The sequence below is a fragment of the Macadamia integrifolia genome, chromosome 4 (genome assembly GCF_013358625.1).
Source record: "Macadamia integrifolia cultivar HAES 741 chromosome 4, SCU_Mint_v3, whole genome shotgun sequence".
In the NCBI taxonomy this organism is placed as follows: Eukaryota; Viridiplantae; Streptophyta; class Magnoliopsida; order Proteales; family Proteaceae; genus Macadamia; species Macadamia integrifolia.
In genome coordinates this window covers 18438222-18461217 of record NC_056560.1, presented here as the reverse complement: position 1 = coordinate 18461217, position 22996 = coordinate 18438222, and the positions used below count along the sequence as shown (strand labels likewise).

General features: G+C 36.2%; 1 protein-coding gene and 1 long non-coding RNA gene across 2 annotated transcripts in view; both read left to right on the top strand.

The window, feature by feature from the left end:
• Positions 1-5973, top strand: part of LOC122075414 — a 10036-nt gene extending 4063 nt beyond the window's left edge. The window contains exon 2 of the long non-coding RNA XR_006139250.1: positions 5622-5973. This is a non-coding gene — a long non-coding RNA (uncharacterized LOC122075414). The remainder of the gene's footprint in view (positions 1-5621) is intronic.
• An 11100-nt stretch (positions 5974-17073) lies between these two features.
• LOC122075170 (ninja-family protein AFP3-like) lies at positions 17074-20343 on the top strand. The gene is made up of 2 exons (XM_042640100.1): positions 17074-18303; positions 19578-20343. Exons 1-2 carry the CDS (start codon positions 17499-17501, stop codon positions 19994-19996), a joined length of 1224 nt encoding a protein of 407 aa, XP_042496034.1. The 5' UTR covers positions 17074-17498; the 3' UTR covers positions 19997-20343.
• Positions 20344-22996: the final 2653 nt, after the last annotated feature.

The following is a 22996-nucleotide window of genomic DNA, read 5'->3' as shown; positions in this document are numbered from 1 at the left end:
AAAAAAAAAAAAGAAAAAAAAATTCTTCTTACCATGAGATGTACTGTTCTGCAGAACATCCCCAGAATGGGGGTTTCATGTTTTCTTTCCATGTTTATGAAATTTTTTTTCTCTTGCTTGTATGTCATTCGAATCTCTAGATGCATCTATTATTTTAAATTCTGGAATTTGTAAAATCTGGAATGCATCTATCATCCCACCGCTGTTTCTCTATCTCTGTATCATGCGATGCATGTCATTTTGTCTAATTTCTATTATTATGTTAAAGCTGTACATAATACATTACTGTATTATGGTTGATTAGGATATAATGTTGCTCTCTGCTGCCAATGAGTGCAATCAGAGATATGTATCAGAATGTTGTGTATTTTTCTGCTATCTTTTTTTCTCTCTTTTCTTCTTTGCAAAATCAAACACCATTGCTTGCCGGAAACGTTTACAGAAACGATATTTATCAGACACCTTCAATTCCATTTCTGTTTCTAAAAACGAAAATTTCTGTTTCTGTCGTTTCTTGAAGCAGAAACAACAGAAACGTTATCAAACGGTACCAAAATAAATTACAATCGAATAGAATATTAATAGATTGGATATGTGGCATGGGTGTGATTTTTATAATACTAATAGTTTGAATATGGGGTATCGGTAGATATGACATTATAATATTATACTTTACTTTCAGAGAAACAGGATCACAATTATATGAATTGAATACTGATCGAAATCAAACGCAAAACGAGGAGCAATGGGTCATGAACATGGTAATTTCTTCACTCACGCTTGTTTTATAAACCCAAAAGTTGGGATTTAAGGGTAACACGGGACTAAGTACATGGATAAGATTGTGTGCATCCCATGTGCTTTTAAGTAATCAACTCAATTTAATCCAAAAGATTCCTTTTAGGTTAAGTGTTTAAGTTAGCTTAGGAAGGATAAGAGTCAATAGTGGAGTCAATTTAAGAGATTTTATCTCTATTTTTATAAATATCAGTGTAATGAATCCACCCCTACACGGTTTTGATGACGGAAATAGAATTGTGTTTGGAAGGCTTTTTAATAAAATCACTTCTAGTGCGTCCACGAAACCGAATTTCAAGATCATAGGATTCATTAGGGATATGAATAGGAGTTTTTCTTTACATTATAAAAGTGCTGTCACACTCACACCAGCTATGCTGGCCACGTGACAAGTGTAAAAAATGTAATAAATTCTTTCATCTTGCCATTACATTTCTCATTAGTGGTTCTTAAAATATTGATAATCTTCTTTATCTTTTCAGTTATATGATGTTAATTATCATTCAATGTTAAGTTTGTCTCGAATTCTTGACCCGTTTTGAAGATTGATCTGATTCGACATATTTTGGTGGTGATCCGAATGGGAAATCTTCTGAAATATGTGATGGAAGCAGAGGGCTTGGGCCCATCACTGATCTCGTATGGGGGTACGGGGGCGTATGGTTCGACCGAATCGACCGTGACCTGATGGGTCGACCCGTGATTTTGGAGTATATATAATGTACTGTTGCTTGTTGAGAAAGTCATTGTATTCCAGGGTTTTCACGCAGCTAGGGTTTCAGGGCGAGTTTTTCCTCACCGCTGTTAGGGTATAATTTCTCTTCTGCATAGTGAATCATTTTCTTCTTCGCCCGAGGACGTAGCACACCACCTTGGTGTGTGAACCTCGTTAAATCTCTGTATTGTACGGATCTATTGTCTCTTTATTATTCGTGTTTCTTAGTATTTGATCTAACATTCAACTTATCCATAAAAATTTTAAAATGAAATATAAAAAAATTCAATGAGCCTTGATTGATTTGAATCGCCATCTCTTGAGAGCTATGGAGACACAATATTTCCCACGTGCACTATCTATTTGAGCGAAAGACTCACATACATATTATGTAGCAGCTATAGCTTGATCTTAGGATCTATTAAGCTGCAAAAAGAACACACTTGAAGTAAAGTGATATTTTAATTCAGTTGATCCACGTTTTCATTTTTTCCAGATTGTATTTCTCAATCAGGTTTTTTTTTTTTCCCCATATTTTCACTTGTTTTAGTTGTGGTTGGTGCTGGTATTGAGTTTATGTTATTGTTTGAGCTCACAATTACCATTACAACCCCCATATCCATCCCTGCCTACTCTAATCTATATAAAAATAATAAAATGCATGAAGTGTAACCTATCATACACTTGAGGAAAAATTAATCTGATGATTAATTCCTTGTTTGTCCCTCAGATCGTCCAAGACTGTGGCCTTAGCTTGAAAAAACCAAGAAAATTTCAACCCTAATTCATCCACATCACTGCAGGGGACTTGTGGTTCATTGAAACATGGGTAAACAAAAACTTAAGATAGAACCACCAAAAGGTCCAAAACAAAAAATTCCAGAGAAAAGGAAATATAAACCTACACAAATCCAGTATCACAGAATTCAAAAGAAAAATCATCTAGGTCCTAGAGGCTGTAATCATGAAAGACTGCATAGAGCCATAGATTGATAAGAACTCCAGATAATTTTAGGAAGGAGAATAGTAAATCAAATATAATTAACTTTCTATAGGAAAACTCCCAAACAGTTCATCATTGAAAATGAAGGGAAAAAAAGATAATTTCCTTTCCCCCACCTTCACTTACAAGACTTTGAGGTTGGAGAGGGCAGTGAGCACTCTTAGAATTGGTCCTGTCAACCAGCAATGTCTGGTCTATTAGATGGAAGAGACTTGCAAGAAGTGACTTCAACTTGACAAAAAACTTTGGAATCTCTCATAGCTGGAGGCCATTGAGCTCCAGCCCCAAAGTGCCAGAAATATTAGAGTTGCCAAGATCCCTGCATGTCAACATGGGGGACAGAGTGAGAAGGGAAAGCGGTAGTCTTATAGTCGGATGACATGGTTGTTGGAGTCGTATGTGGCATGAAACCAGGTATGTGGATTGACGAGGGTAGGGTCCCATCTTTGCAGAACATTAGTGGGATCGGAGAGTCTGGTTCTCAAGGCATGTAGAGCATTTACTGAAATTTAATAAGATAAAAAAAAAGAAAATTAATTTTGGGGAAAAGGAAAGCAATCAAAAAGAGAAGAGGAAAACCATTGTGGGAACCTTAGACCTCAAGCAGGAATCTCGCAAGATAGGGTTCTTTATTTCAGAATTTAGGGAAGACAAGAGAGTGGAAAAGCAAATATTTTTGTTTAACTTTTTGAACCGGTTCATTTTATTAAACAAAAACTAACTCGGTATTCCACTTTCAGATTATTCATTTGGAACAAAAATCATCAGAATCACTTCTGAGAAACCTTACCAAACCGTGGGGGTACGTTTCTATTTGAGTTGCAAACAGGAAATGATCACACAATCTACACTCCAATGCATAATTCTTATACAATGTGAAGTTGATGCCCTTTGCCTTTGTCTGGTCACAAGAAAAGGGAAGTGAAATCAGTTTTAAAAAGAAAAAGGAAAATTTTTGTAATCATGATTGTTTCACATATGTAAATGTCTTGCCATATTTGGTAAATATACTTTTCAATATAAAGTTTAGTTTACTTTTCAAATCAAAGGAATTTAATTACGAATTAACGTAAAATTTTAGTAAAAAGCACGTTTTTTACCGAATTTTATTTTTAATTCGGATTCGGTCCGAATTTTTGATTTAATTCGGAAAAATTTGGTTCGGCCGAATAGTTCGCCAATAATTCGGCCGAATTGTTAACTAGATTCATGATTCAACCTTGAATATTGTGGTTGACCAACCGAATTGGAGTTATCTAGTCTTGGCCTTTGTCGAGGGTTGATGTTTTGTATTCTATAGTTTGGATTGTGGGCTGCCTCCGAGGGGCAATTAAAAGTTTGTAGGGCTCAAGGCTTGCCGCCCTGAGGAATTTTTTTTGGGTTTGCATAGTGGGTAATTTGGGAAATTGCATCTCTTTGTTTTTCCTATAAATTGGTAGCGATAGGGGTTATTAGGGTTATGGGTAGTCCTTTGTGAACATGAGGCATGAGGAAGAGAGCTTGTAACTTTTTTCTCCATTACTAGTGAAGATTGCTTTCATCTCATTGTGGATGTAGCCACCTTGCTGAACCTCATATATCCTTGTGTCGTGGTTGTGTGATTGTTTTTTTTTTTTTTTCCTTTTGTTTCTTTGTGTTTTTTGCATCGTGTGTAGGTTTCATTTCTACAGCCTCTGGATGGAAATTTCAAGATATTAAGATTGTCCTATAGTTGTTCTTTGTTTACCTCTGGCTAATACCGGTTCTGTGTTGGAATTTTCTCACATACATTTCAAGTTCCATATCCTGATATGGAACTTTCTTGCGTGTCCTAGTATGGTAAGTTAATTCACTAACTTTTTGCACTTTTTGTTTACTGTATCATGATTTTGTTCTGCCCACAAAAATCTGTGTGTCTCAAGTTGGCCAACTTTGTTGTGACATGAGCTGTTCATTTTTGTAGTCATGTCATGCTCCAACTGTTATTTTCTTCTTCTTCCTTTTTTTTTTTTTTTTTTTTTTTGGTGGGGGGGGTGTTTATCAATTAATCGCTTTATTAGATGGGGGATGGGTCATTAGAGACGATAATAAATTGATGCTTACCACTTTACCTTGCGTCCTATCGTTATTATATTATCTTAGTACTTGATATATATAGTCCCATAGAGATTAAATATATTTTTTTCTTGCCTCTTATATCATTGTGCACCAGTTCTTGTGACAAGAGGCTTTCTTGACTAAACAATGGGCCTTATTTACTGATGTGAAGGAAGTCTTATTCTTCCCAAGGTTTGAGATTATGATGCTGGAACCATTGTTTTTGTCTATATACTGACTAGAAAATGACTTAAATGATTCAAAAACTAGGTTAGCTCATAGGAGTATTGTTATATCTGTCATTGGATCTAGTAGGGATTCTAACAATTGTTTATGCTTTTTTTTTTAGGGTTTTGGAATTTTCCCTTCTTCCTTATAATAAGGTTCTAGGGGGCGATTTCTCTACCAGGATGCTTTCAGATTTTATCTGTTCCTTTTCTCTTAATTGCTCCATGCAAATGGTTACAACTTCGTGCAACCAAGAGAATATACATTTTTCAAGGATCTGAAAGCCTGTGTATAAGTAGATTTTCGTTTTGGCACCAGTAAACAGTGGCTGAATGATTAAGTTTGATGCTTTTTTCATAAAATATTGTGAGCTGCTGGATTTTTAAACTCTCTAGAATTTGGGATGAGTAAGAAGCAATCAAAGAATTTGCCAGACTAGGAAGGAGCATCTGAGGCTTTACCAAACGATGAACCTGAGGAGACTGTTGCTTCCGTGGGTGGTGGTGGTGGTATACCACCAGATAGTAGTAGTCAGCGTGAGGGGGCAAGGGAGATGCGTATTCTTAGGAAGAATATAGCAAATCAGTTTACTAGACACGTTAAGGAATGCCAAGGTATGATTTATTTGAATTTTTTTATTTTCAAGGATTTATTTATGTAATGTATTATGACACAGTATGTACTTTATGGTGTCTATTTATTTAATGATTGCATCAAAATATAATATATTGTAGTATTATACACAATGGAGGTTGTGGTGATTCTTATCGCTGTTTTTTTTCTGCTTAATATCACTTGTAGGAAACTGACTGAGAATCAGCATCTTATGTATTGACTTCTACACTGATGATATCCCGGAGAAGCAACCGCAGTCATTTATTTGGGTGGATGATTACAGAGTGGGAATTGACCATGGAGTTCAGATGTATTAACCTTTGTTAGGTTTTGGGGTGACTACACGTTACTTTTTTATTTTTAGGGTGAGAAATGCTACCCGATAGTGCTTGTATACACCAATGCCTGCGGTGAATGGGAGGGTGCATGCGAGCATCTACAAAGCAGGGGAAAGTAGTCTTTTGACACCCATTGTATCTTGTTGCAAGAACACACTATCGTGTAATGTTCATTCTTCCTTATTTTTATTGATGCACAATCTTTTTAGGCACCATTTGATAACGTTTTCAGAAACGTGTTTTTTCATTTTTCTGTGCTCAGAAATGGAAAAAGACCCAAAAAATTGTTTGATAAACCTGTTTTGTTTCACCTTTTTTTTGGAACGTAAATAAAAATTTATGCTTATTTCTGTGTCTAAAAACGGGTTCAACAAAACAAGTCAGACTTGTTTTTCGTTTTCTTGGAACAACTTGTGGGCCAAAAAATTGATGGACCTCTAATAAAAAGTTGCATCTCCCAACCCAGCATTTACCTTATGTGACAACTTTCCAAAGTTCGAAGATTCTCTAGGGAAACGAGAAGGAATACATTGAATTTTTACTTTGCTAGTGGAAACCTTAAATTCACACCCATTGATCTCTTTGTGGATTTCTTCCAATTCTCTCAAACCCTCATGAATTAATTATTGAATCGTTGTTGGGGATTGAAGTTCAAATTTTCCAATAAAACGCACACCGACTCAAGGAATTTACCCAATCATACCCAATTCCAGAAACGAGTTTATCAAATACCAAACGATCTGTTTCTGTTCCAAAAAAAGTGAAAAATCTTTTCTGCTATTTCTAGATATAGAATCAATAGAAACATTATCAAACAGTGCCTTACTCATCTGAGTACATCAGCTAGTACTTCAATGTTTCTATCTCTTTCCTTTACATGTGAAAAGTCATTTCTAATCCTTGTTTTATGGCGAAGAGAGAGACACAGAAGGAGCCCCGTAGTAAAATTATCAAATCAAATGCAATATTTGCATTGGAGAGAGAGAGAGAGAGAGAGAGAAATTGTAGGTGATGTTATCTTATAAATTGTTTTAGCTGCTAATGAAGACTAAGTGCGGAATGTATATATACCAATGACCACGTTATTAAAAGGGCATTGAAATTTTACCCCCAAAAAAAAAGGAAAAAGGGCATAGAAAAAATGGGTTAAGTCATATGTCAGCTCTAGTCTCCACCTTATAGACTAACAACTAGATAAACCACACCCACAAATAATGTAATCTCAGGTGCTGAATTTATTAGAAGTGGAGTGAAACACACACAATAAACATGTGTGTGTTAAGTGTGTGTCAATGTTATTAATGGCGAGTCAGTGTAGGCTGCTGCACCACTCATTTTTTAATTACTTTTTTTTTCTTCTTATTTTTTTTTTTTGGGTAAACGTTTTATTACTTCTCTATAGAATTGTGAGGCCATATTGTGAGGGTGCAACTGGGTTGGCCCATCTTGCCCCAAAAAAATACTGGGCTGGCCCATGATAATGTGGGCTTTTTTTAATTGGTGAAAAAGAGAATGAGAATGCGGGCTTGGGTTTAATTTGGGTCTCAGGTTTGGCGAGATTCAAAATTTATCCATTGCCCAATCCCCAGCCAGGGTCCAATTCAACTGGACTAAACTCACTTCAGCTTTATCAATTTTTTTTGGTAAACAATTAAATATGACTGACTACATGGATATTTGTACAATTCTATTCAAAGCTATACTTATTACTAGTTATAAGTAAAACATCTATTTCCTTACTTCTTCTACAGTTATTTTAAGCCTACACTTGACTCTTGTAATTCCTTCAACCTGAATCATATCAGCCTTGTTAGTGTATACGCCTTATTTATGGTGTTCTATGTGGTAGAAGACCTAGAAGAGTGATGGATTCCGAATCTATTGATCTCTTATATACTCTCAATTCTTGATTCTATGCATTTATTATTATTATTTTTAGGGCAGAGGACCATTGCCAAGTTATGTGGCCCCAAAAGCCAAACACAAGGAGGATGAAATGACCACTGGGCCCCATGAGCCTGCCCCTATTGGATGCCTGTGTACACGCTCCCATAATTGGCACAAGGGCCATGCGACCGACCTGGTAGCCTTCTTCTTCCTCTTTTTCTTTTTTATTTTTTATTTCAGTGGATAGATTTTAGAGGGAGGTTTAAGGATTTATCCGGTGTGAGATATCACGTTGTTCGAGAAACCTTATATGCTGTCAGAGTAAAGGATCGTCAACAAGGGTGTTTAGTGTTAAGTAGCACATCTTTCAAATAGGGAGGGGTAGGGTTACATTTGTAAAATGCAAAGGGGATGGGTTTGCTACCTTGAATCTTCCCACTTGCCAGGATCCCCACCTTAAGCAAACTCTCTTGTACTTTGATCAGTCTCATCGTGTGATCATAAGCATCTTATCAATAACATAAACAGATTATCTACAGTAATTCTACTTGGTAAAAGTTAAAAGCATCATCTTACCACTCTCCACCCCACCCCCAAAAAAAAAAAGGTTTAAAGGATCGAATGATAAATGCGTAGAGCGTGTTCTCCATGCAGATGAGTTGTCCATAGAACAAGCATGAAATTGATTATTATATATCTATCTATCATAATATTATTATTCATGAATATTAACCGTATTCTTTATGGTTATAAGGTTGAGGCAATCGATTCTGAAGTCTTTTTGTTCACACGTCAAGTTTCAGCCCAAATAGACTTGATTAAATGATAAAGTCATTTAATTGATATTTTCAATCAATTTAAAATTGTCATCAAAAGAAAAACTAATCAAGATAATCGATCCTATGCCCTTTATCACCTACACTAGAAATTGTCTTTGCCAAGTTTTTGTATAAAAACACTATATCTTCACATAATCAAGGGTAGTTCCGTATGCATATTGATGTTTTAACTTTTATTACTTTGAATAATATTCAACATAGTTGAGGAGCCATCTTTGACCTCAAATATCATATGAATTTGTTCTGAATCTACCCATTTGGCCATCATCCTTCACTAATTTCAGTATGTGGGAAAATATTCTGAATTGATCAATGTGAACTTAGTAATCTATTTTTGGTAGAATTTCTCCCTCTTTTCTCAAAGCATAGGAGATTATGTTAGTTAATAAGCCACTTTTTTTTTTTTTTTTTTTTCTACATGGATAAAAGTGTGGCAATTAGGGATGGTGTGGGACCAGGTCAAAGTGGGATTTGGTTATTGTTTGATAATTAATATATATCGTTCGGGATTAGTTCCCTATCCAATTGTGTAGTATTCACCTAGCGCCTCCATGTGTCTTTCTCTCTCCTACACATAGATTTTTATTCTAAATGAAAGGAATAAAAATAGATTTTTATAGGACATGATATTAAAATATTATACAACAAAGGTAGATGTCATTTCATAGGAGGGGACGTACTTTTTTTTTTTGGTAAAGTATTTCTTCACATACTCGAGGGTAGTTAAGGATGCATATCGATGTTTCAAATTTTATTACTTTGAATAATATTCAACATAGTTGAGGAGCCATCCTTGACCTCAAATATCATATGAATTTGTTCTTAATCTATCCACTTGGCCATTATCCTTCACTAGTTTCGGTACATTGGAAAATATTCTCAATTGATCAATGTGGACTGGAGTAATCTTTTTGCATTTGTTCATATTTGTCCCTCTTTTTTTTCTCTAAGCATAGGAAAATATGTTGCTTCATATATTTATTTATTATTTTTTTCAACATGGATAAAGGTGTGGCAATTAGTCAAAATAGCATCTAATTAGTGTTTGGTAATTAATAAATATCATTCAAGATACATTCCCTATCTAGTTGTGTAGTATACACCTAGCGCCTCCCCGTGTCTATCTCTCTCTCCTACACATAGATTTTTATTCTAGATGAAAGGAATAAAAATAGATTTTTATAGAACATGATATTCAAATATCATACAATAAAAGTAAATATGTCATTTCATAGGAGGGGAGGAGTGAGATACAAGGAGGCGCTAGTGCAAATGCTTTGCATCCTGATGACTTGTTTTTCTACTATATTATTAATAGGTTAGGGTTGGGTTTGATATATAAGGGAAGTGTTCTATGTTTGGGAGTGTGGCTCTAACACTTGCCTAAAACCCAATTAACGACCCCCTTTTGAGATAAACATGAGGGTATAGGCACAGGAGCGACACTCTGTCTAGGCTCAGGGTGGGTACGACTGGTTGGGATTTTTTGACACCCCGAACCTTTATAATCTTATGTGAATCGAATGATATAGATATGAATGATAAGAAGGTTTCAGTTATCTTCAAAATATTATTGCAATTCCTCTTGCAAAAAAGGGCAAATCTTTATAATGATAATCAGTGTAACCAACCATAGTTATAGAGAGTAGACATTATTTTATTTATTTATTTATTTTTTTTAATATCTAAAACAAAGAATCGATAACAATTAGGAGCAAGAGGTTATGATTCAGTTTGTATATGAAAAAGCTAAGTGTCAGGAAAAGAGAGAATATGAGAAAACACATGATGTCACCGCTGTCGGTATCATTTTCCCTTTTTATCTATTATCAACATGTTAATTTTTTATAATCATGATTTTTATGTCGAACCATCAACCCAAATTGGCAAGTGGGGGCAAATCACTTGGTGGGACCATGGTATATGTGTATAATCCTGATCAGCTACTGTTTGACGTTAACAAGCTTGAAAGGATATTCACTAGTCAAACAAACAACTTAGCCCTATAAAGGTAAAGACCCACTATACTCATGGGACCAGCAGCTCTCAACATTAAGATCAAGTCAGCAAATATAAAAATTGAGGATCAAGTAGTAGTGGTTGATAAGAACTTCTTCAGCTTCTCTGGTCTCCAACACCTGCAACAACTTGGCAACAACTTGCAAGAAAAAAGGGTATGGAAAGTGTTAAGCTGTCAGTTTCCTTTTCACAGGATCTTTTTTTTTCAGATTTTTATTAGATTTCTTGGTCACTTGCCTATGTCCTCTTCTGAATTACTCAACCTCTCTTTGCTTCATTAATTTCCTTCCATGGATGATCAAGGTTCAATGAACTATGAACTATGTTCATGAATCTATAGAGAAATTAAACCCAACACAGTTCATTTAACTGGTGCCCATGTCAGGAGAAACTTAAACCTAATAGGTTGGATAGAGAAAGAAAGAAAGTTGGAAAAGGCCAGAAAAGGAGAAAAAAAAAAATATGCTTTTTAATAAAAGCCCACTTGTACATGTATTTAATTTAAAAGTGAAACCCCACTCTACATTTGTGTTGTGGATTTGAACTTTGAACTTCTCCTTTTAGTGACTAGGATTCTGGAAGTCATGACCTCATGGGTTGCAACTTGCAAATATTTTTGCAACTTGTGATGGTTATTGCCTTCCACTCTGTCTCTCCACATGATCACACCTTTAGACGTGCTAAAGAATCAAGATTGAGTATTTAATATTTTTATTTAATTTTTTTTGGCATACCCATATAAAATAAAAATGTTCACCTTTTCAGGTCATATGTCATTTATATTAAATTAGTAAAATTGAATTAAGGAAATTTTTTAGTGGATGGGACTTAAAAATATTTATTTAATCATATTATGATTTTATTATTATCCTAAGTCGGCCAATTAATTGATGCTAACTGGAGTTGACTGGTGGAACATAACCTTTGTATTAACCCCATTTAATTAGGAAAAAGGTTTGGTTGAGTATGAGTAAGTTGACTAATGAATCCAAGTGACCTATATTTGATCGAATACAAAATTATATTCTTTAAAGGGGAAAAGAAGGCCATCAGGTTGCGCCATCTACGTGTCGACATAAAATGTTGTGAAACGACATCCCTATTGCTTTGGTTAGATGTCTATGCATGGGCACAGTGGTCACAATACCAAATAGCATTCTTTTTCCTAATCTTTAATTTTGTTCTACCTATAAATTTGATACGTGTATAATATGGAGAAAACAAAATGAAAAAAAAAAAAAAAAAGAACAATCAAATCACTTGTATTAACAAAATTCAACAAGATGCCTATGTCTACGATGAGATGAGATTGCTAACAAGATCTTTTCCTCACACCACTCTATATTTACAAAGAATTTCCTATGACCCTAATAACCTACATCGTTATCAAATTAAAGAAAAAAATAAAAAGATATAATTTTGAAAATTTCTTGCACCCAAACCATAGAAAACAAGACATCAATACTTAATAATTTTGTGGTTAAAATCTTTTTGCCTAGTGGTAGAAAAAAATCACATATTAGAATTATCAATACTTCAAGTGAGATTAAAATATAAGTTGAATGGATTATGGGGATGACGTTTAGAAGAAAAGCATATATGTGGATGATCATCTTGATCTTATAATCAACTATTTACTATTTGAATCAGCCAGATCATCCCTCCACATGATATAGAATTAAAATGCTATGGAATAACATGGTTGATTGGACTAAATCCATTTCTTCTATTAGGGCTTTTGGCTGGGGGTGGTCAAATGGGTCCTCTCTTTGTAATGTTGAAGCTGAGCTAGACTAACAACAACAACAACCATGGTGGATTGAATTAATATTTCATTAGTAATTATTAACAAAAGTCAAATCATTATATCATTAAAGAAATAATCCACTACATATCTTGATAATCTTCTTCTTAGTTTAAGGTTTTAAATTCACGCTTTTATTGAATCTATTGATTAAAATATATATATATATATATATATATAAGGAAATACCTTTACATGGTCCATTAGGATAAACTTATCTTATTAATTGGAACAAAATTTGAATCATGTTGATGGTTGATTTAGTCGGACACAACTCATGGTTGTATAAGTAGTACACCTCTTGGTTTAGTCATTCTTCACAATTTGAATCATCTCAAGCATTGGCAGCATTTCGGAAAGTTTTGACCTTGTGGAGCACTTATATAAAAAATAGAGCACGATTGATAACCAAAAGAAAGAAATCTCAATGGGAGTAATAGCCATGGCGTGATATACATGAGTTCCACCTCTTAAAATGGAGTGAGGGTTGAGAGTCATCACGAGATTGATTTATTTTCAGGAGTGAAAATATGTTATTAAAATGTTTCTCCATTTTATCTTGAGGCTTTTGTTCATTTTGTTGGAATACAAAAATGAATAGGTACTATTAAGAACACTTGCCAAGCTTTCAATACAAGTAACACTTTGCCAATAGTAAATAGGATGAAGGGTTCCTTCAAGTAATCGCTATCAAAATGCTTATTCTTACTATACATAATGTTATTTTTTAATGAATTCTTGTCATTGTATTAAAATTAAAATCGGATGGAATTAATCACTCTATTTGAATCAGAATCAGCCGAGCCTAATCTCAATTCTTAGTAATTCTTACAATTCTTTTGAATTGCCTACCTATTACTTATGTTTGATCTTCATTTTTCCCCCCACTATTTCTTTATTTTAGTTGGTTAAACAACAAAAAATCAATAAAAAAAATATTAAAAACAAAATCATAATTTTAGAAAAAAAACTTGTTTACATGATTATATATCAATAGAAATTGATCCCATATTGGATTTTAATTTCTTATACTACATCATTTATCCTTGATCTCTTTTACTTCGAAACAAAGAAAATCAACCAAAGCACTAAACAAAATTAGAGAAATGAAACATTTGTTAGGTGACTATGCAGAGGTAATCACGTAATACCACAATTTAAGAATCAGTCAATTCGAATTGAAATCAATCGTGATTGATCAAAAGATTTTAGCTGATTCCAATCGATTTCAACTTGATTCTCAATTTCTTTTTTTTTTAGGGTTTTCTTTTTTTTTGGTGAAACATCTGTTAGGTAGTACAATAATTCAGGAACGGTGATAGGAATTATAGAGTTGTAGGTATACAAGTTGTCACAGGCTTAGTACCAACACCACCACAACTCACCTCAACCCCACTTGGATAGAGACAACAGACAGAGAAGCATTGGAGAAGTAAAGGAGGAGAGAGTTGAGGACTCAATTTTGATAATTTATATAAATGGGAAAAGAAATGACAAAGTGTAATGAGTTGTGACAACAACCCCCCTCTCATCTTTGTTTCACAAGTTGCATATTAAATTAACTTATTATGGGAAAAGATTGAGATTCTCTATCTCTTCCTTCTTCTTTCCTTCCTCAAGGGGATCCCAGAAGGAAAAGCTGTCCACATCCAACACTACTTGACAGGTATATGTTATGTATACTTTAGTAGTAAAAAAGTGGCTTAGTGCATGCCACTGCCAGTGCCTAAGGGGCCCAAGAGCCCTCTTGTGACCAGTGTATACGTGTCTCATTTCAGCCCTGGTTAGGATTTTAGGGTCAGACTTAGATCATCTTAGTTGTTCATTCCTCATTGGATTCATTAATTTCTAATCTTTAAGAAAGAAATATAAGAGTTTAAAATTATTTTAATCAGATTTTAAATATAAAATTTGGATTGAGTTTTCCATGGTTTAAATTATTACAGTGAGCGGTGAGGTGCAATGAACATTCTATGAGAGCATGTGGACACATGAGCCTTCATTGCACCAATGTAGTGGCTACAAATGATTTTCATCTTCTTCTTTCAAAGAGAAAAATTTCCAATCCACGAGATTGATATATTTCTTATGGCTCAAAAAGGTACTTTGGTTAGTCAATAATAGGAGATGGATGAAGATATTCTTTCTTTACACTTGGTGAGGAAAAACCTTTTTTTTTTTTTTGAAGTCAAGTGAGGGAAACTTTTATGTATAACAAGCTATAGCAATGCCATAGAATTTCATTACATTGATATATCATTTTGTAATTTTATAAAAATTTAATTCATCGATTTAGTTTACACATTTATTGTTAGAAGAAATGTTTTCAATCAGGAGAGTGGCCCCTGCATCAATACCTCGGTCAATAAAAATAAACATTTAAGCATCAATTAGGAGGGGTGCAGTGATCATTTTGTAGCCCCATTATGTTGCGCAGCTGCTACATCTTCACAAAGTTTATTTATTTATTTATTTTCTTCTCAGAAAACAATGGAAACATATTGAGTTGATCTTTTATTTTACATCATTTCTCCATTTTAACTCTTTTTTGTCTAGCCCCAAGCCATGATTTATTGATTTTTTTAGAATACTTTTTATCAACTAATAACAATACTTAGCAATTGTAGAACACTGTTCTTACTTAGTGAATTAGGTGCCTAATTCTTTCCCATTGACTAGGTAATGCTTTCCCTCCTCCCCCGATACCTACTAATATTCCGATCATTTTTTGTTTTCTCACAATTTTTCAATGCACTATTTTGTCCTTTATAAATTTTTATAAACAAAAGTTAATATGTGAGTAGAGATCTTGGGTCTATCTATTCAAAAATTTCAGCTCATCGATCTACTATCGGTAAACATAGATATAAGATAAAAATTTTAGACGTTTTTACCCTTGTTAGATTTTTTAAAACTCACTCTCTCCTTCACCGCACACCCCCCCCAAAAAAAAAAAAAAATCTCACTTTTTAATATAAAAAATAATAATAATAAATAAATAAACTCTATCGCCTCAAAGATTACTTGATTAGACTTGGAATCTAAACTTTGTCTTCACTCTTTTTGTTGTCATGCACTCATGCTTTGCCCGACTGACGTGGGAGACCAAACCTGTTGAACCGACCGAAATTGATCGGACTCAATTAAAAAAACTGACCAACCAAATTACTTATCGGTTTAGTTTTGGTTTGACCATCATAAAAACCTAATAAAATTCAATATTATTTTTAATATGGAAATCTAAGAATAGACCGGACCGTACCTGATCAATTTCATAGTGGTTGATAGCAAAATATACGAAAGCTAAATCGAAATCAATTGCTATCGTTCCGACCATTTGGCGGGGTAGGTGAGTTGACTCGTTTTAAAAGTTTTGAGGCCGATCATGTATCGGGAGTCGAGACTCGTGAGTGGAGAATACGAGGAGAGGACGGAAAATGTGACACGTGCCACCTAAATTAACCGCAGTATCAACATTTGGCAGCTCACCTACTTTTGTCTTCTCCTACATATCCACGTGGCAATAAGAGACCCGTCTGATTACTGTAATCCACGTCAACGTCCCTGACGTGTTCTGCGCCTTCTGGCTTGATTATCTTTGATAAGATCTCCCACACTCCCCTCTCTCTCTATCTCTCTCTCTCTCTATCTCTAATGAACGGTACCTGACAGAATGCGTGCGCGCGACAGCTCGTGATGTCAGCAACCCCTGCGACAATGCCCGACACGTCGCCCTCAGCAAGTTGATACTGCTGAATCTGTGGGGCCCATTACTCTTCTGGACACGTGGGTTTTAACATCTGCAATCGACACGTGTTTTCCTAACCCCTTGCCGTACCTGTTATAAAAGTGCAACTTTGAGCGACGCTGGTCCCACCTTTATTGACCGAGGCACGCGTCCCACGTTCGGAGTTGGGACCACTTATTCCCTTTACCTCTCTCTCTTCCCCCCACCCCCCGGCTAAAAAATATCCGCTTTCCTCGCCGATTTTCCACGAGGAATCTGTTTGAGACTTCAATCCTTTGACGCCGTGTCTCGTCAAACACCGCTGCTGATGTTTGAATCCCTTTTACTCAAAGGATTTGCGATCTCAGCCGTTGGATTAGAACTACAAATATTTAATCCGCAGCCGGCCTACGAGTTACACTATTATACTACACTTACGGCGCATGTTAATGACATATGGTAGAGGGCAGAATCGGATTCCCCACGATCCTCGGCTACGGTCGATTCCTCGGTCGAAGAGATGCGGACGGAAACTGCGACTCGAGAGGCGAGGTTGTCCACTACGTGTCAATCTCTCAGGGTAAGAGTCCGTAGTTCTGGAAGACAGCTAAGAGGAGAGAGAGAGAGAGAAAGGGAGAGATTTATTATATGATGATGATATTTTAGAGAGAGAAAGAGAGAAAAAGACGTCGCGGCTTTACGAGGCCGAGACTTCTCCCAGTCTCTCAGCGACACGTGCCTTATTTCATCTCCTCAAAATTCCTAGTATGACACGTGTCCCCTACGACAACCCAATTAGACTAGCCCCCCCTAAAGTTAGAGGTGGAGACGCTTGTTTGGCGTCGCCGCTAAATCTGGCGCCCAGACCCACGTTTCGCTGTGGCGAATTTGCTGACTGCCACGTGCTCCTTCGAGGTCCATTTTCTTTCTTTTCAGGTGAGGGTGTTTTCGTCATTTCATAACCCTCGATTGCTAAATCTCCCCCTTCTCTCTCTCTCTCTCTCTCTCTCTCTCTCTTCACACGCCCACCGATCTCACATCTTTTCTAAATTCTCTCTCTCTCTCTCTCTCTCTCTCTCTCATGGGCTCATGGCTTCTCCTCCTCCATCGCCGGTGATTTTTTTCTCTGGTCGCAACGGATATAAGTTGGAATTAGCAGAAAGGGGTTTTACTGAAGAAGAGTCATTTCAGAAGGAAGAAAATTATTAATAAAAACCTTCTGTATCCCAACGTGGGGATATTGTAGTTTTATTTTTTGTTTCTCGTCATGATCATGGCTTCCTTGTGCTGGTTTTCTCTGGTTGTTATGGCATTTTGTGCTGGAGTTTCCCTTCATAAAAAAAATTCTGCATCTGGGTTTTTCAGAATCTGATAAAAGAATCTCTACTCAAGTGGAGAAAGGATTAAAATAAGTGTTTACAGTTTTTATTTTTCTTCGTTTCTATAAGCATGGGTGAAGCAATGAGAGGTAAGCCCAGTGAAATCGAGCATTTCTCTTTGCCAATGACTGGGTACCCAATAGATCTGTTGAAGAGATTCACGTCTGTGAGTAACAGGGCGATCGAAATTGCTTCTGCAACAGAAGATACTGAAGAAATCGAACTGAATCTCGGGCTTTCTTTAGGTGGTTGTTTTGGGGTAGACCCTAAGGAGAAGAGGCAACTCGTACGAACATCTTCGGTTGCTGGGTTAACATTTTTGGCGAGGGAAGATGATGCCGTCACTCCACAACCCGTAGCGCCTCTGCCCAGAACCTGTTCGTTGCCTACTGAAACGGAAGATGAACGGAGGAAACGAAAGGAGTTACAGTGTCTGAGGAGGATGGAGGCAAAGAGGAAGAGATCAGAGAAACAGAGGAATTTTAGGGCTGGTAGAGATCGAGCCTCTTTGGAGGGAAGTGTGGAGGAAGAGAAGCGGATTGAAGACGATACTGCTCTTAAGGCCATGAACTTTAAAGGGAAGGTCGAGGGCGCTTCTGCTACTGCTTTGGCCAAAGAACAGCAGCAATTTAGGGTTGCAAATAGATTGTCTGCAACGGTGGGACAACAGTTTGGGGTTCCCAGTTGGGCTGCATCTCCAAGAGGTGCTGCTCTTCCTCATGGGTTTGATGCCACAGCCAACGAGAAAGGTAGTATCTTAGCTTCAGCTGCTGCTGCTTTGAGAGGGTATCCAGGGCCGACGTCACAGGGATCGATAGGATCACAGGGAAGTAGTTCTTCTGGGATTTCAGAGTTCGAGAGCAGACAGGTTCAAGGTACTACATTTTTCTTTTGGAATCTGTTGCCACTGCTAATCTATGTTCTTGTTGATCTTTGTTGGTTCAATTTGAGAACTGCTGTGTTAGTGTTCTAAGTACATTTATTTCTCTTAGGAGGGTCACCTTATAACTTTTTCCTCCTCCTTTTTTAAAAACAAAAATAAATTTTCATGATTTTTGAAATTGGGTTTGGTAGGAATGGAGGATTTGTTCTTCTTTATTTTATTGGAAATTTTGGGTCAATTTGTTCCAAAACTTAGTCGTGTTTAGATTTGCATCTTTTGTGTGTTATTCTCCTCTTAATTTGTTTGTATGGGTGTCTTAAGTTTATTTTCGTAGTGATTAGTTGGTTAATTGAATGTTTGTTTTTTCTACTCTCTTGCTCTAGTTTTTTCCTCTCTCCCCCCTCATACCTACACTACATTAGTTTTGGGGGTTTAATTTTTCTATATATTGTCCATTTTTATTCTGTTTGTTTCAACACAGTGATTCTCTACACTCCTTTATGTTCTGTTCCTACAAAAGTTACAACATCTATACATTTTTTAAAATTTGATTCCTTCACTTTACTAGAAAACAGTCCCTCTATAAAAGAAACAGAGTACCAGAACAAACTAGATTATTGAGTTCTTGTTTTGATTAAATTGGCCAAATCATCAGAGATGTTACTCTGAGAGCTAATGTTTGAGTACTGTTTTAGTTGATTTGTTGAGTTCTTTCTGTAGACTTAAATGAATTTCAGGCCAACTTGAGGTACTATTGTACCTATGTTTCAAATTAACTAATATCTAGTAGTCCAAACACAATTGGGAAACTTAAACTTGTGTTCCATATTGTACCTGCTTGGTTTTCATCATTGGTCAGCTATTAAAACTATGCCTCAAAAGGTCAAATGAAATCTCTAGTGCCCAATTGCCTGGTGGAAGGGGCTCTGGAATATGATATCCACATTAAGATCCAGTGATTGATTCACAGAGTAATAAGGATTTCCTGACTTGATGAATTTATAGTATAGTGTGGCCAAGCTACAAAGTGACACTTTGGGTCAAGGACCCAAACATAGATATCACTTAACTTTGGAGAAGGTCTTTGTGATAAAATCTTGATACACGTTTTGTTGCATGCTTCGTGGTTTATCCTGGAAGTGACCTTAGCATGTGGAAGACATTTGAATATAAGGTGCATCCATTGTATGCTATAGTTATGTTGCAGAAGTTGGAGTACTTTTTGTGTTAATTCTTTGTTCTTGTAATTTGAGGAATGCCTCACAGGATTTAGCAGTTGCACTGAAGCAAGAAGCCCTGCCAGTGTCCAATCACTGTCGGAGCAGGTTGAGCAGAAAACAGTAATCAGCCCCAAAGCAACAACTGAGATGGCAGGAAAGTCTGTTGGGGGAGAAATGGATACATCAGAGAAATCTAAGATGGTGAGGAATGGATTCAATACTTTGGAGATGGGGAGGAATGTGATGGAAGAGATGCCTTGTGTTTCTACAACAGGAGATGGTCCCAATGGGAAGAGGATAGAAGGGTTCTTATATAAGTACAGGAAGGGGGAGGAGGTGAGGATAGTCTGTGTGTGCCATGGCAGCTTTCTTTCTCCAGCCGAGTTCATCAAGCATGCCGGTGGAAGTGATGTGGCACACCCTTTAAAACATATAGTTGTCAATCCATCTCCCTCATTTTTGTAATGGTGGAGACATGTATCATCCTTAAGTAAGAATATTAAAAAAGAAGAGAAAAGGATGGACTAGAATAGTAGATGAGAAAAGAAATTAGAAAGAAAGGGAGGATGAGAAGCAACCTTCTTAATTTTTCGGGTTTTTTTTCTCTTTTTCTGGAAGGGTGCTTTGATTGTATGGAGTACATGATGCCTCTTCTGCTTGGAAACAAAGTAGTTTTAAGTGCAAAGAAGAGATTTTCACATGTACATCTCTGAAGCTCTTTTTTAGTTGTTCTTCCTCAATTCTAACGGTCTTGTTTCTATGTACAGAGAATTTAGATGAAGCAAAAAAGAAGAATTTGGTGGAGTGCCATACTATTGATGTTCTCTTCTCCTCTCTTGTATTATTCTGCTTGGTTATATTTTGAAGTTCTGTATTATTTTTTAAATGGGTAAAAGGACTGTGTCTGTTGTGGGGGTTCTGCCCGACGCAGAAGGGGGTGAAATGACCCCCCTGCTCTGCTTCCCATGAAAGCTGGTAATGCCCACCATGCTTCCAGGTGCGCTCAGTGCAGGAGCCAAACCCCCCCCCCTTCTCTTTCAATCCCCATGGCTGTCAGACCGGGACTTCTTGATCTTGAGGATGATCTTAAGATTCCTGGTAGTAACAGTGCTATGGTGGCTATTAACTGTGACTGGAGTAAGAACAGGCGATAGATGTCCCTACCTGGGAATCCCCTGAGACCCATATTTGAGGAAAAGTTTGCAACAAAAATTCAGGAAAAACAAGTGAGATTTGATTAAGATGGCTTGGTAATTTGCAATCTGAGTAACGAACTACACCAAGTTGTTGGGTTCATTGATTTTGTTGATGGAAATATCTGATCCTCAAGAGACTGAAACGTGGAATGGGATTTAGTTTAGCCAAACTCATAATGGTGAAGATGGTATCTTGATTCTGGAACAAGGGAAAACCATAGCATTTTTTGTCCCCTTCCAGGGGGGGGGTAGAGCAATTTCAATGTTCTTCAGGATATGATCATAATTATAGTATCACTCTTCTAGCTTGTTCTTCCACATTCCCCAACCGCCACCCAAAAAAGTCTAAATTTTGATTTCAATTAATGCCCTTATATTTTGATGCAAATTGGTAGTAGGTTTTCTTACAACCATGTATTTAAAATGAGGCTTAAAAAAATGTTACTATATTTCCTATGAGAAAAGGCTGGACACACAGTATAATACAAGTTAGCTCCTGCTGTGTGTCTCTCTCTTCCTCTTTTGAAATGATCCTTTTGTCCCTCTTAAATGATGTCTTGTTCCACACCCAATTGGTGTCGCCTGCTAGTTAGTCGCATGTGAGTTGTGTACCTATCTCCCATCTCTTATATAATTTGACCTGAAAATAATCTTCGGATGATCATAGATCGATTTAGGAATTGGCTTATATGACACTATTTTCTGTTGGTAACTTGGTACCAATCATCCATACATTTTTTTTTTCTTTCTCATGGAGCTTATTTAAATATCTAAATTTTGATTTGTGTGATGGGATTAGCAGCTGAGTTGAGATCTTATGGCCTAATCCTTAAGAAGAGATTGACTCTAGACAATTTATAACTACGATAATTCGTGTAGACACATAAATGAGGGATATTAAAGGGAAGAAAATTATTTAAAACACTGGAATTTTAGGAGTCCACATCCTCTGGAGGGTGAATGGTGAGTTGCGGTAAACATTGGACAACTGAGAGCATTTTGCCACACGTCCCAAGTGGCTCCCAGCCACTCGATGCTCACTGCACCGATGCAGCGGTTGCAAACAATTTTCACATGAATTTTCAAGTGAGAGGGATGGAAAATGGCATTGGGTTGTGATATAATGATGGTCTGAGGCGTGTTAGTGGGCAACCTACCATTCAAGAAATCCTATATCCCTCACCGACTTAGCTAGCTAACTAGGGTAGGGGGGACACTAGCACTTCTATGTCTATCTCTTGCTTATCACATGAAATGACTTTACTACCTTCCAATGTAAGATATTATTTCCTCACACCTCCTCATTGGTGTGCTCTTTTATATCGTTTGCATAGAAATCTTTCTCTATATATATTATATATGGGCAAGTGGGGACGATTCAAATAAAAGTCCCAACGATTAACCCTCCATTCTAAAGATTTTTTTAGCTCTCTCTCTCTTTCTCAATAAAACCCCTTAATCTTATGGAGAAAGTTTTTCTCGATCAATTGGAACGATCATTACTTCATTCTAGGGTCCACAAACCTTTATAGGATTTTAGTATATTTTGCAAAATACCCTTCCAATTCCATAGCTAAAGAAACTCATTCCTAATCTTATTGTCAAGAAATCCTCGCTTATTTTGATCGTTGTAGTTAAACAGCCAAACTCTAGAGTAGAGTCCTATTATATGATAATGAAAGAATATATGAGCAAAAGGAATATTGCACAAATGGAATGAGTAAAACCAGAGCATAGCATACCCATGTGGCTTATTACTTGTCAAAATGTTGAGTGCTTTAAAAAAAAAAAGGGAGGACGTTAGATATGTTGTTGGCTTTTCTAGGGGTATGGACTCAATCAATCGTGACGTTGTGATGAGAGAGATATAGAACACTTTTCCAATGAGAGGAGGAGAGAGATAAATACCGATTTGAATATACTACATTTTTTCTTTTTTGGTAACAAAAATCTAACATCAACATACATCAATCAATGATCATTAATGTCTTCTTTTTATAGTACAAAATCCATAATATCTCCTTATTATTCTCCTTAGCCCCTCAACACTATGAGAATGTCTAATTCTCCCTTGACTATGTGGCTGAAGAAAACCCTCCCGATAAATTAATAAAAACGTGCATGACAAAGTGATCACTAATGCCACTAATGTTGTGGGTTCATTTTATAAAAATTCATAAAAGGCTTATAATTTTTTTTATCACAAAATAAAACTACTTTTAATGTATAAATCACATTTTCACACTATTTTTATCAAATTATTTCTCAT

Excerpts from the sequence above, each read along its gene's own strand:
- LOC122075170 (XM_042640100.1), top strand. The coding sequence starts at position 17,499 with ATGGGTGAAGCAATGAGAGGTAAGCCCAGTGAAATCGAGCATTTCTCT. Across the intron at positions 18,304-19,577 it reads CGAGAGCAGACAGGTTCAAG|GATTTAGCAGTTGCACTGAA; the intron begins GTACTACATTTT and ends AATGCCTCACAG.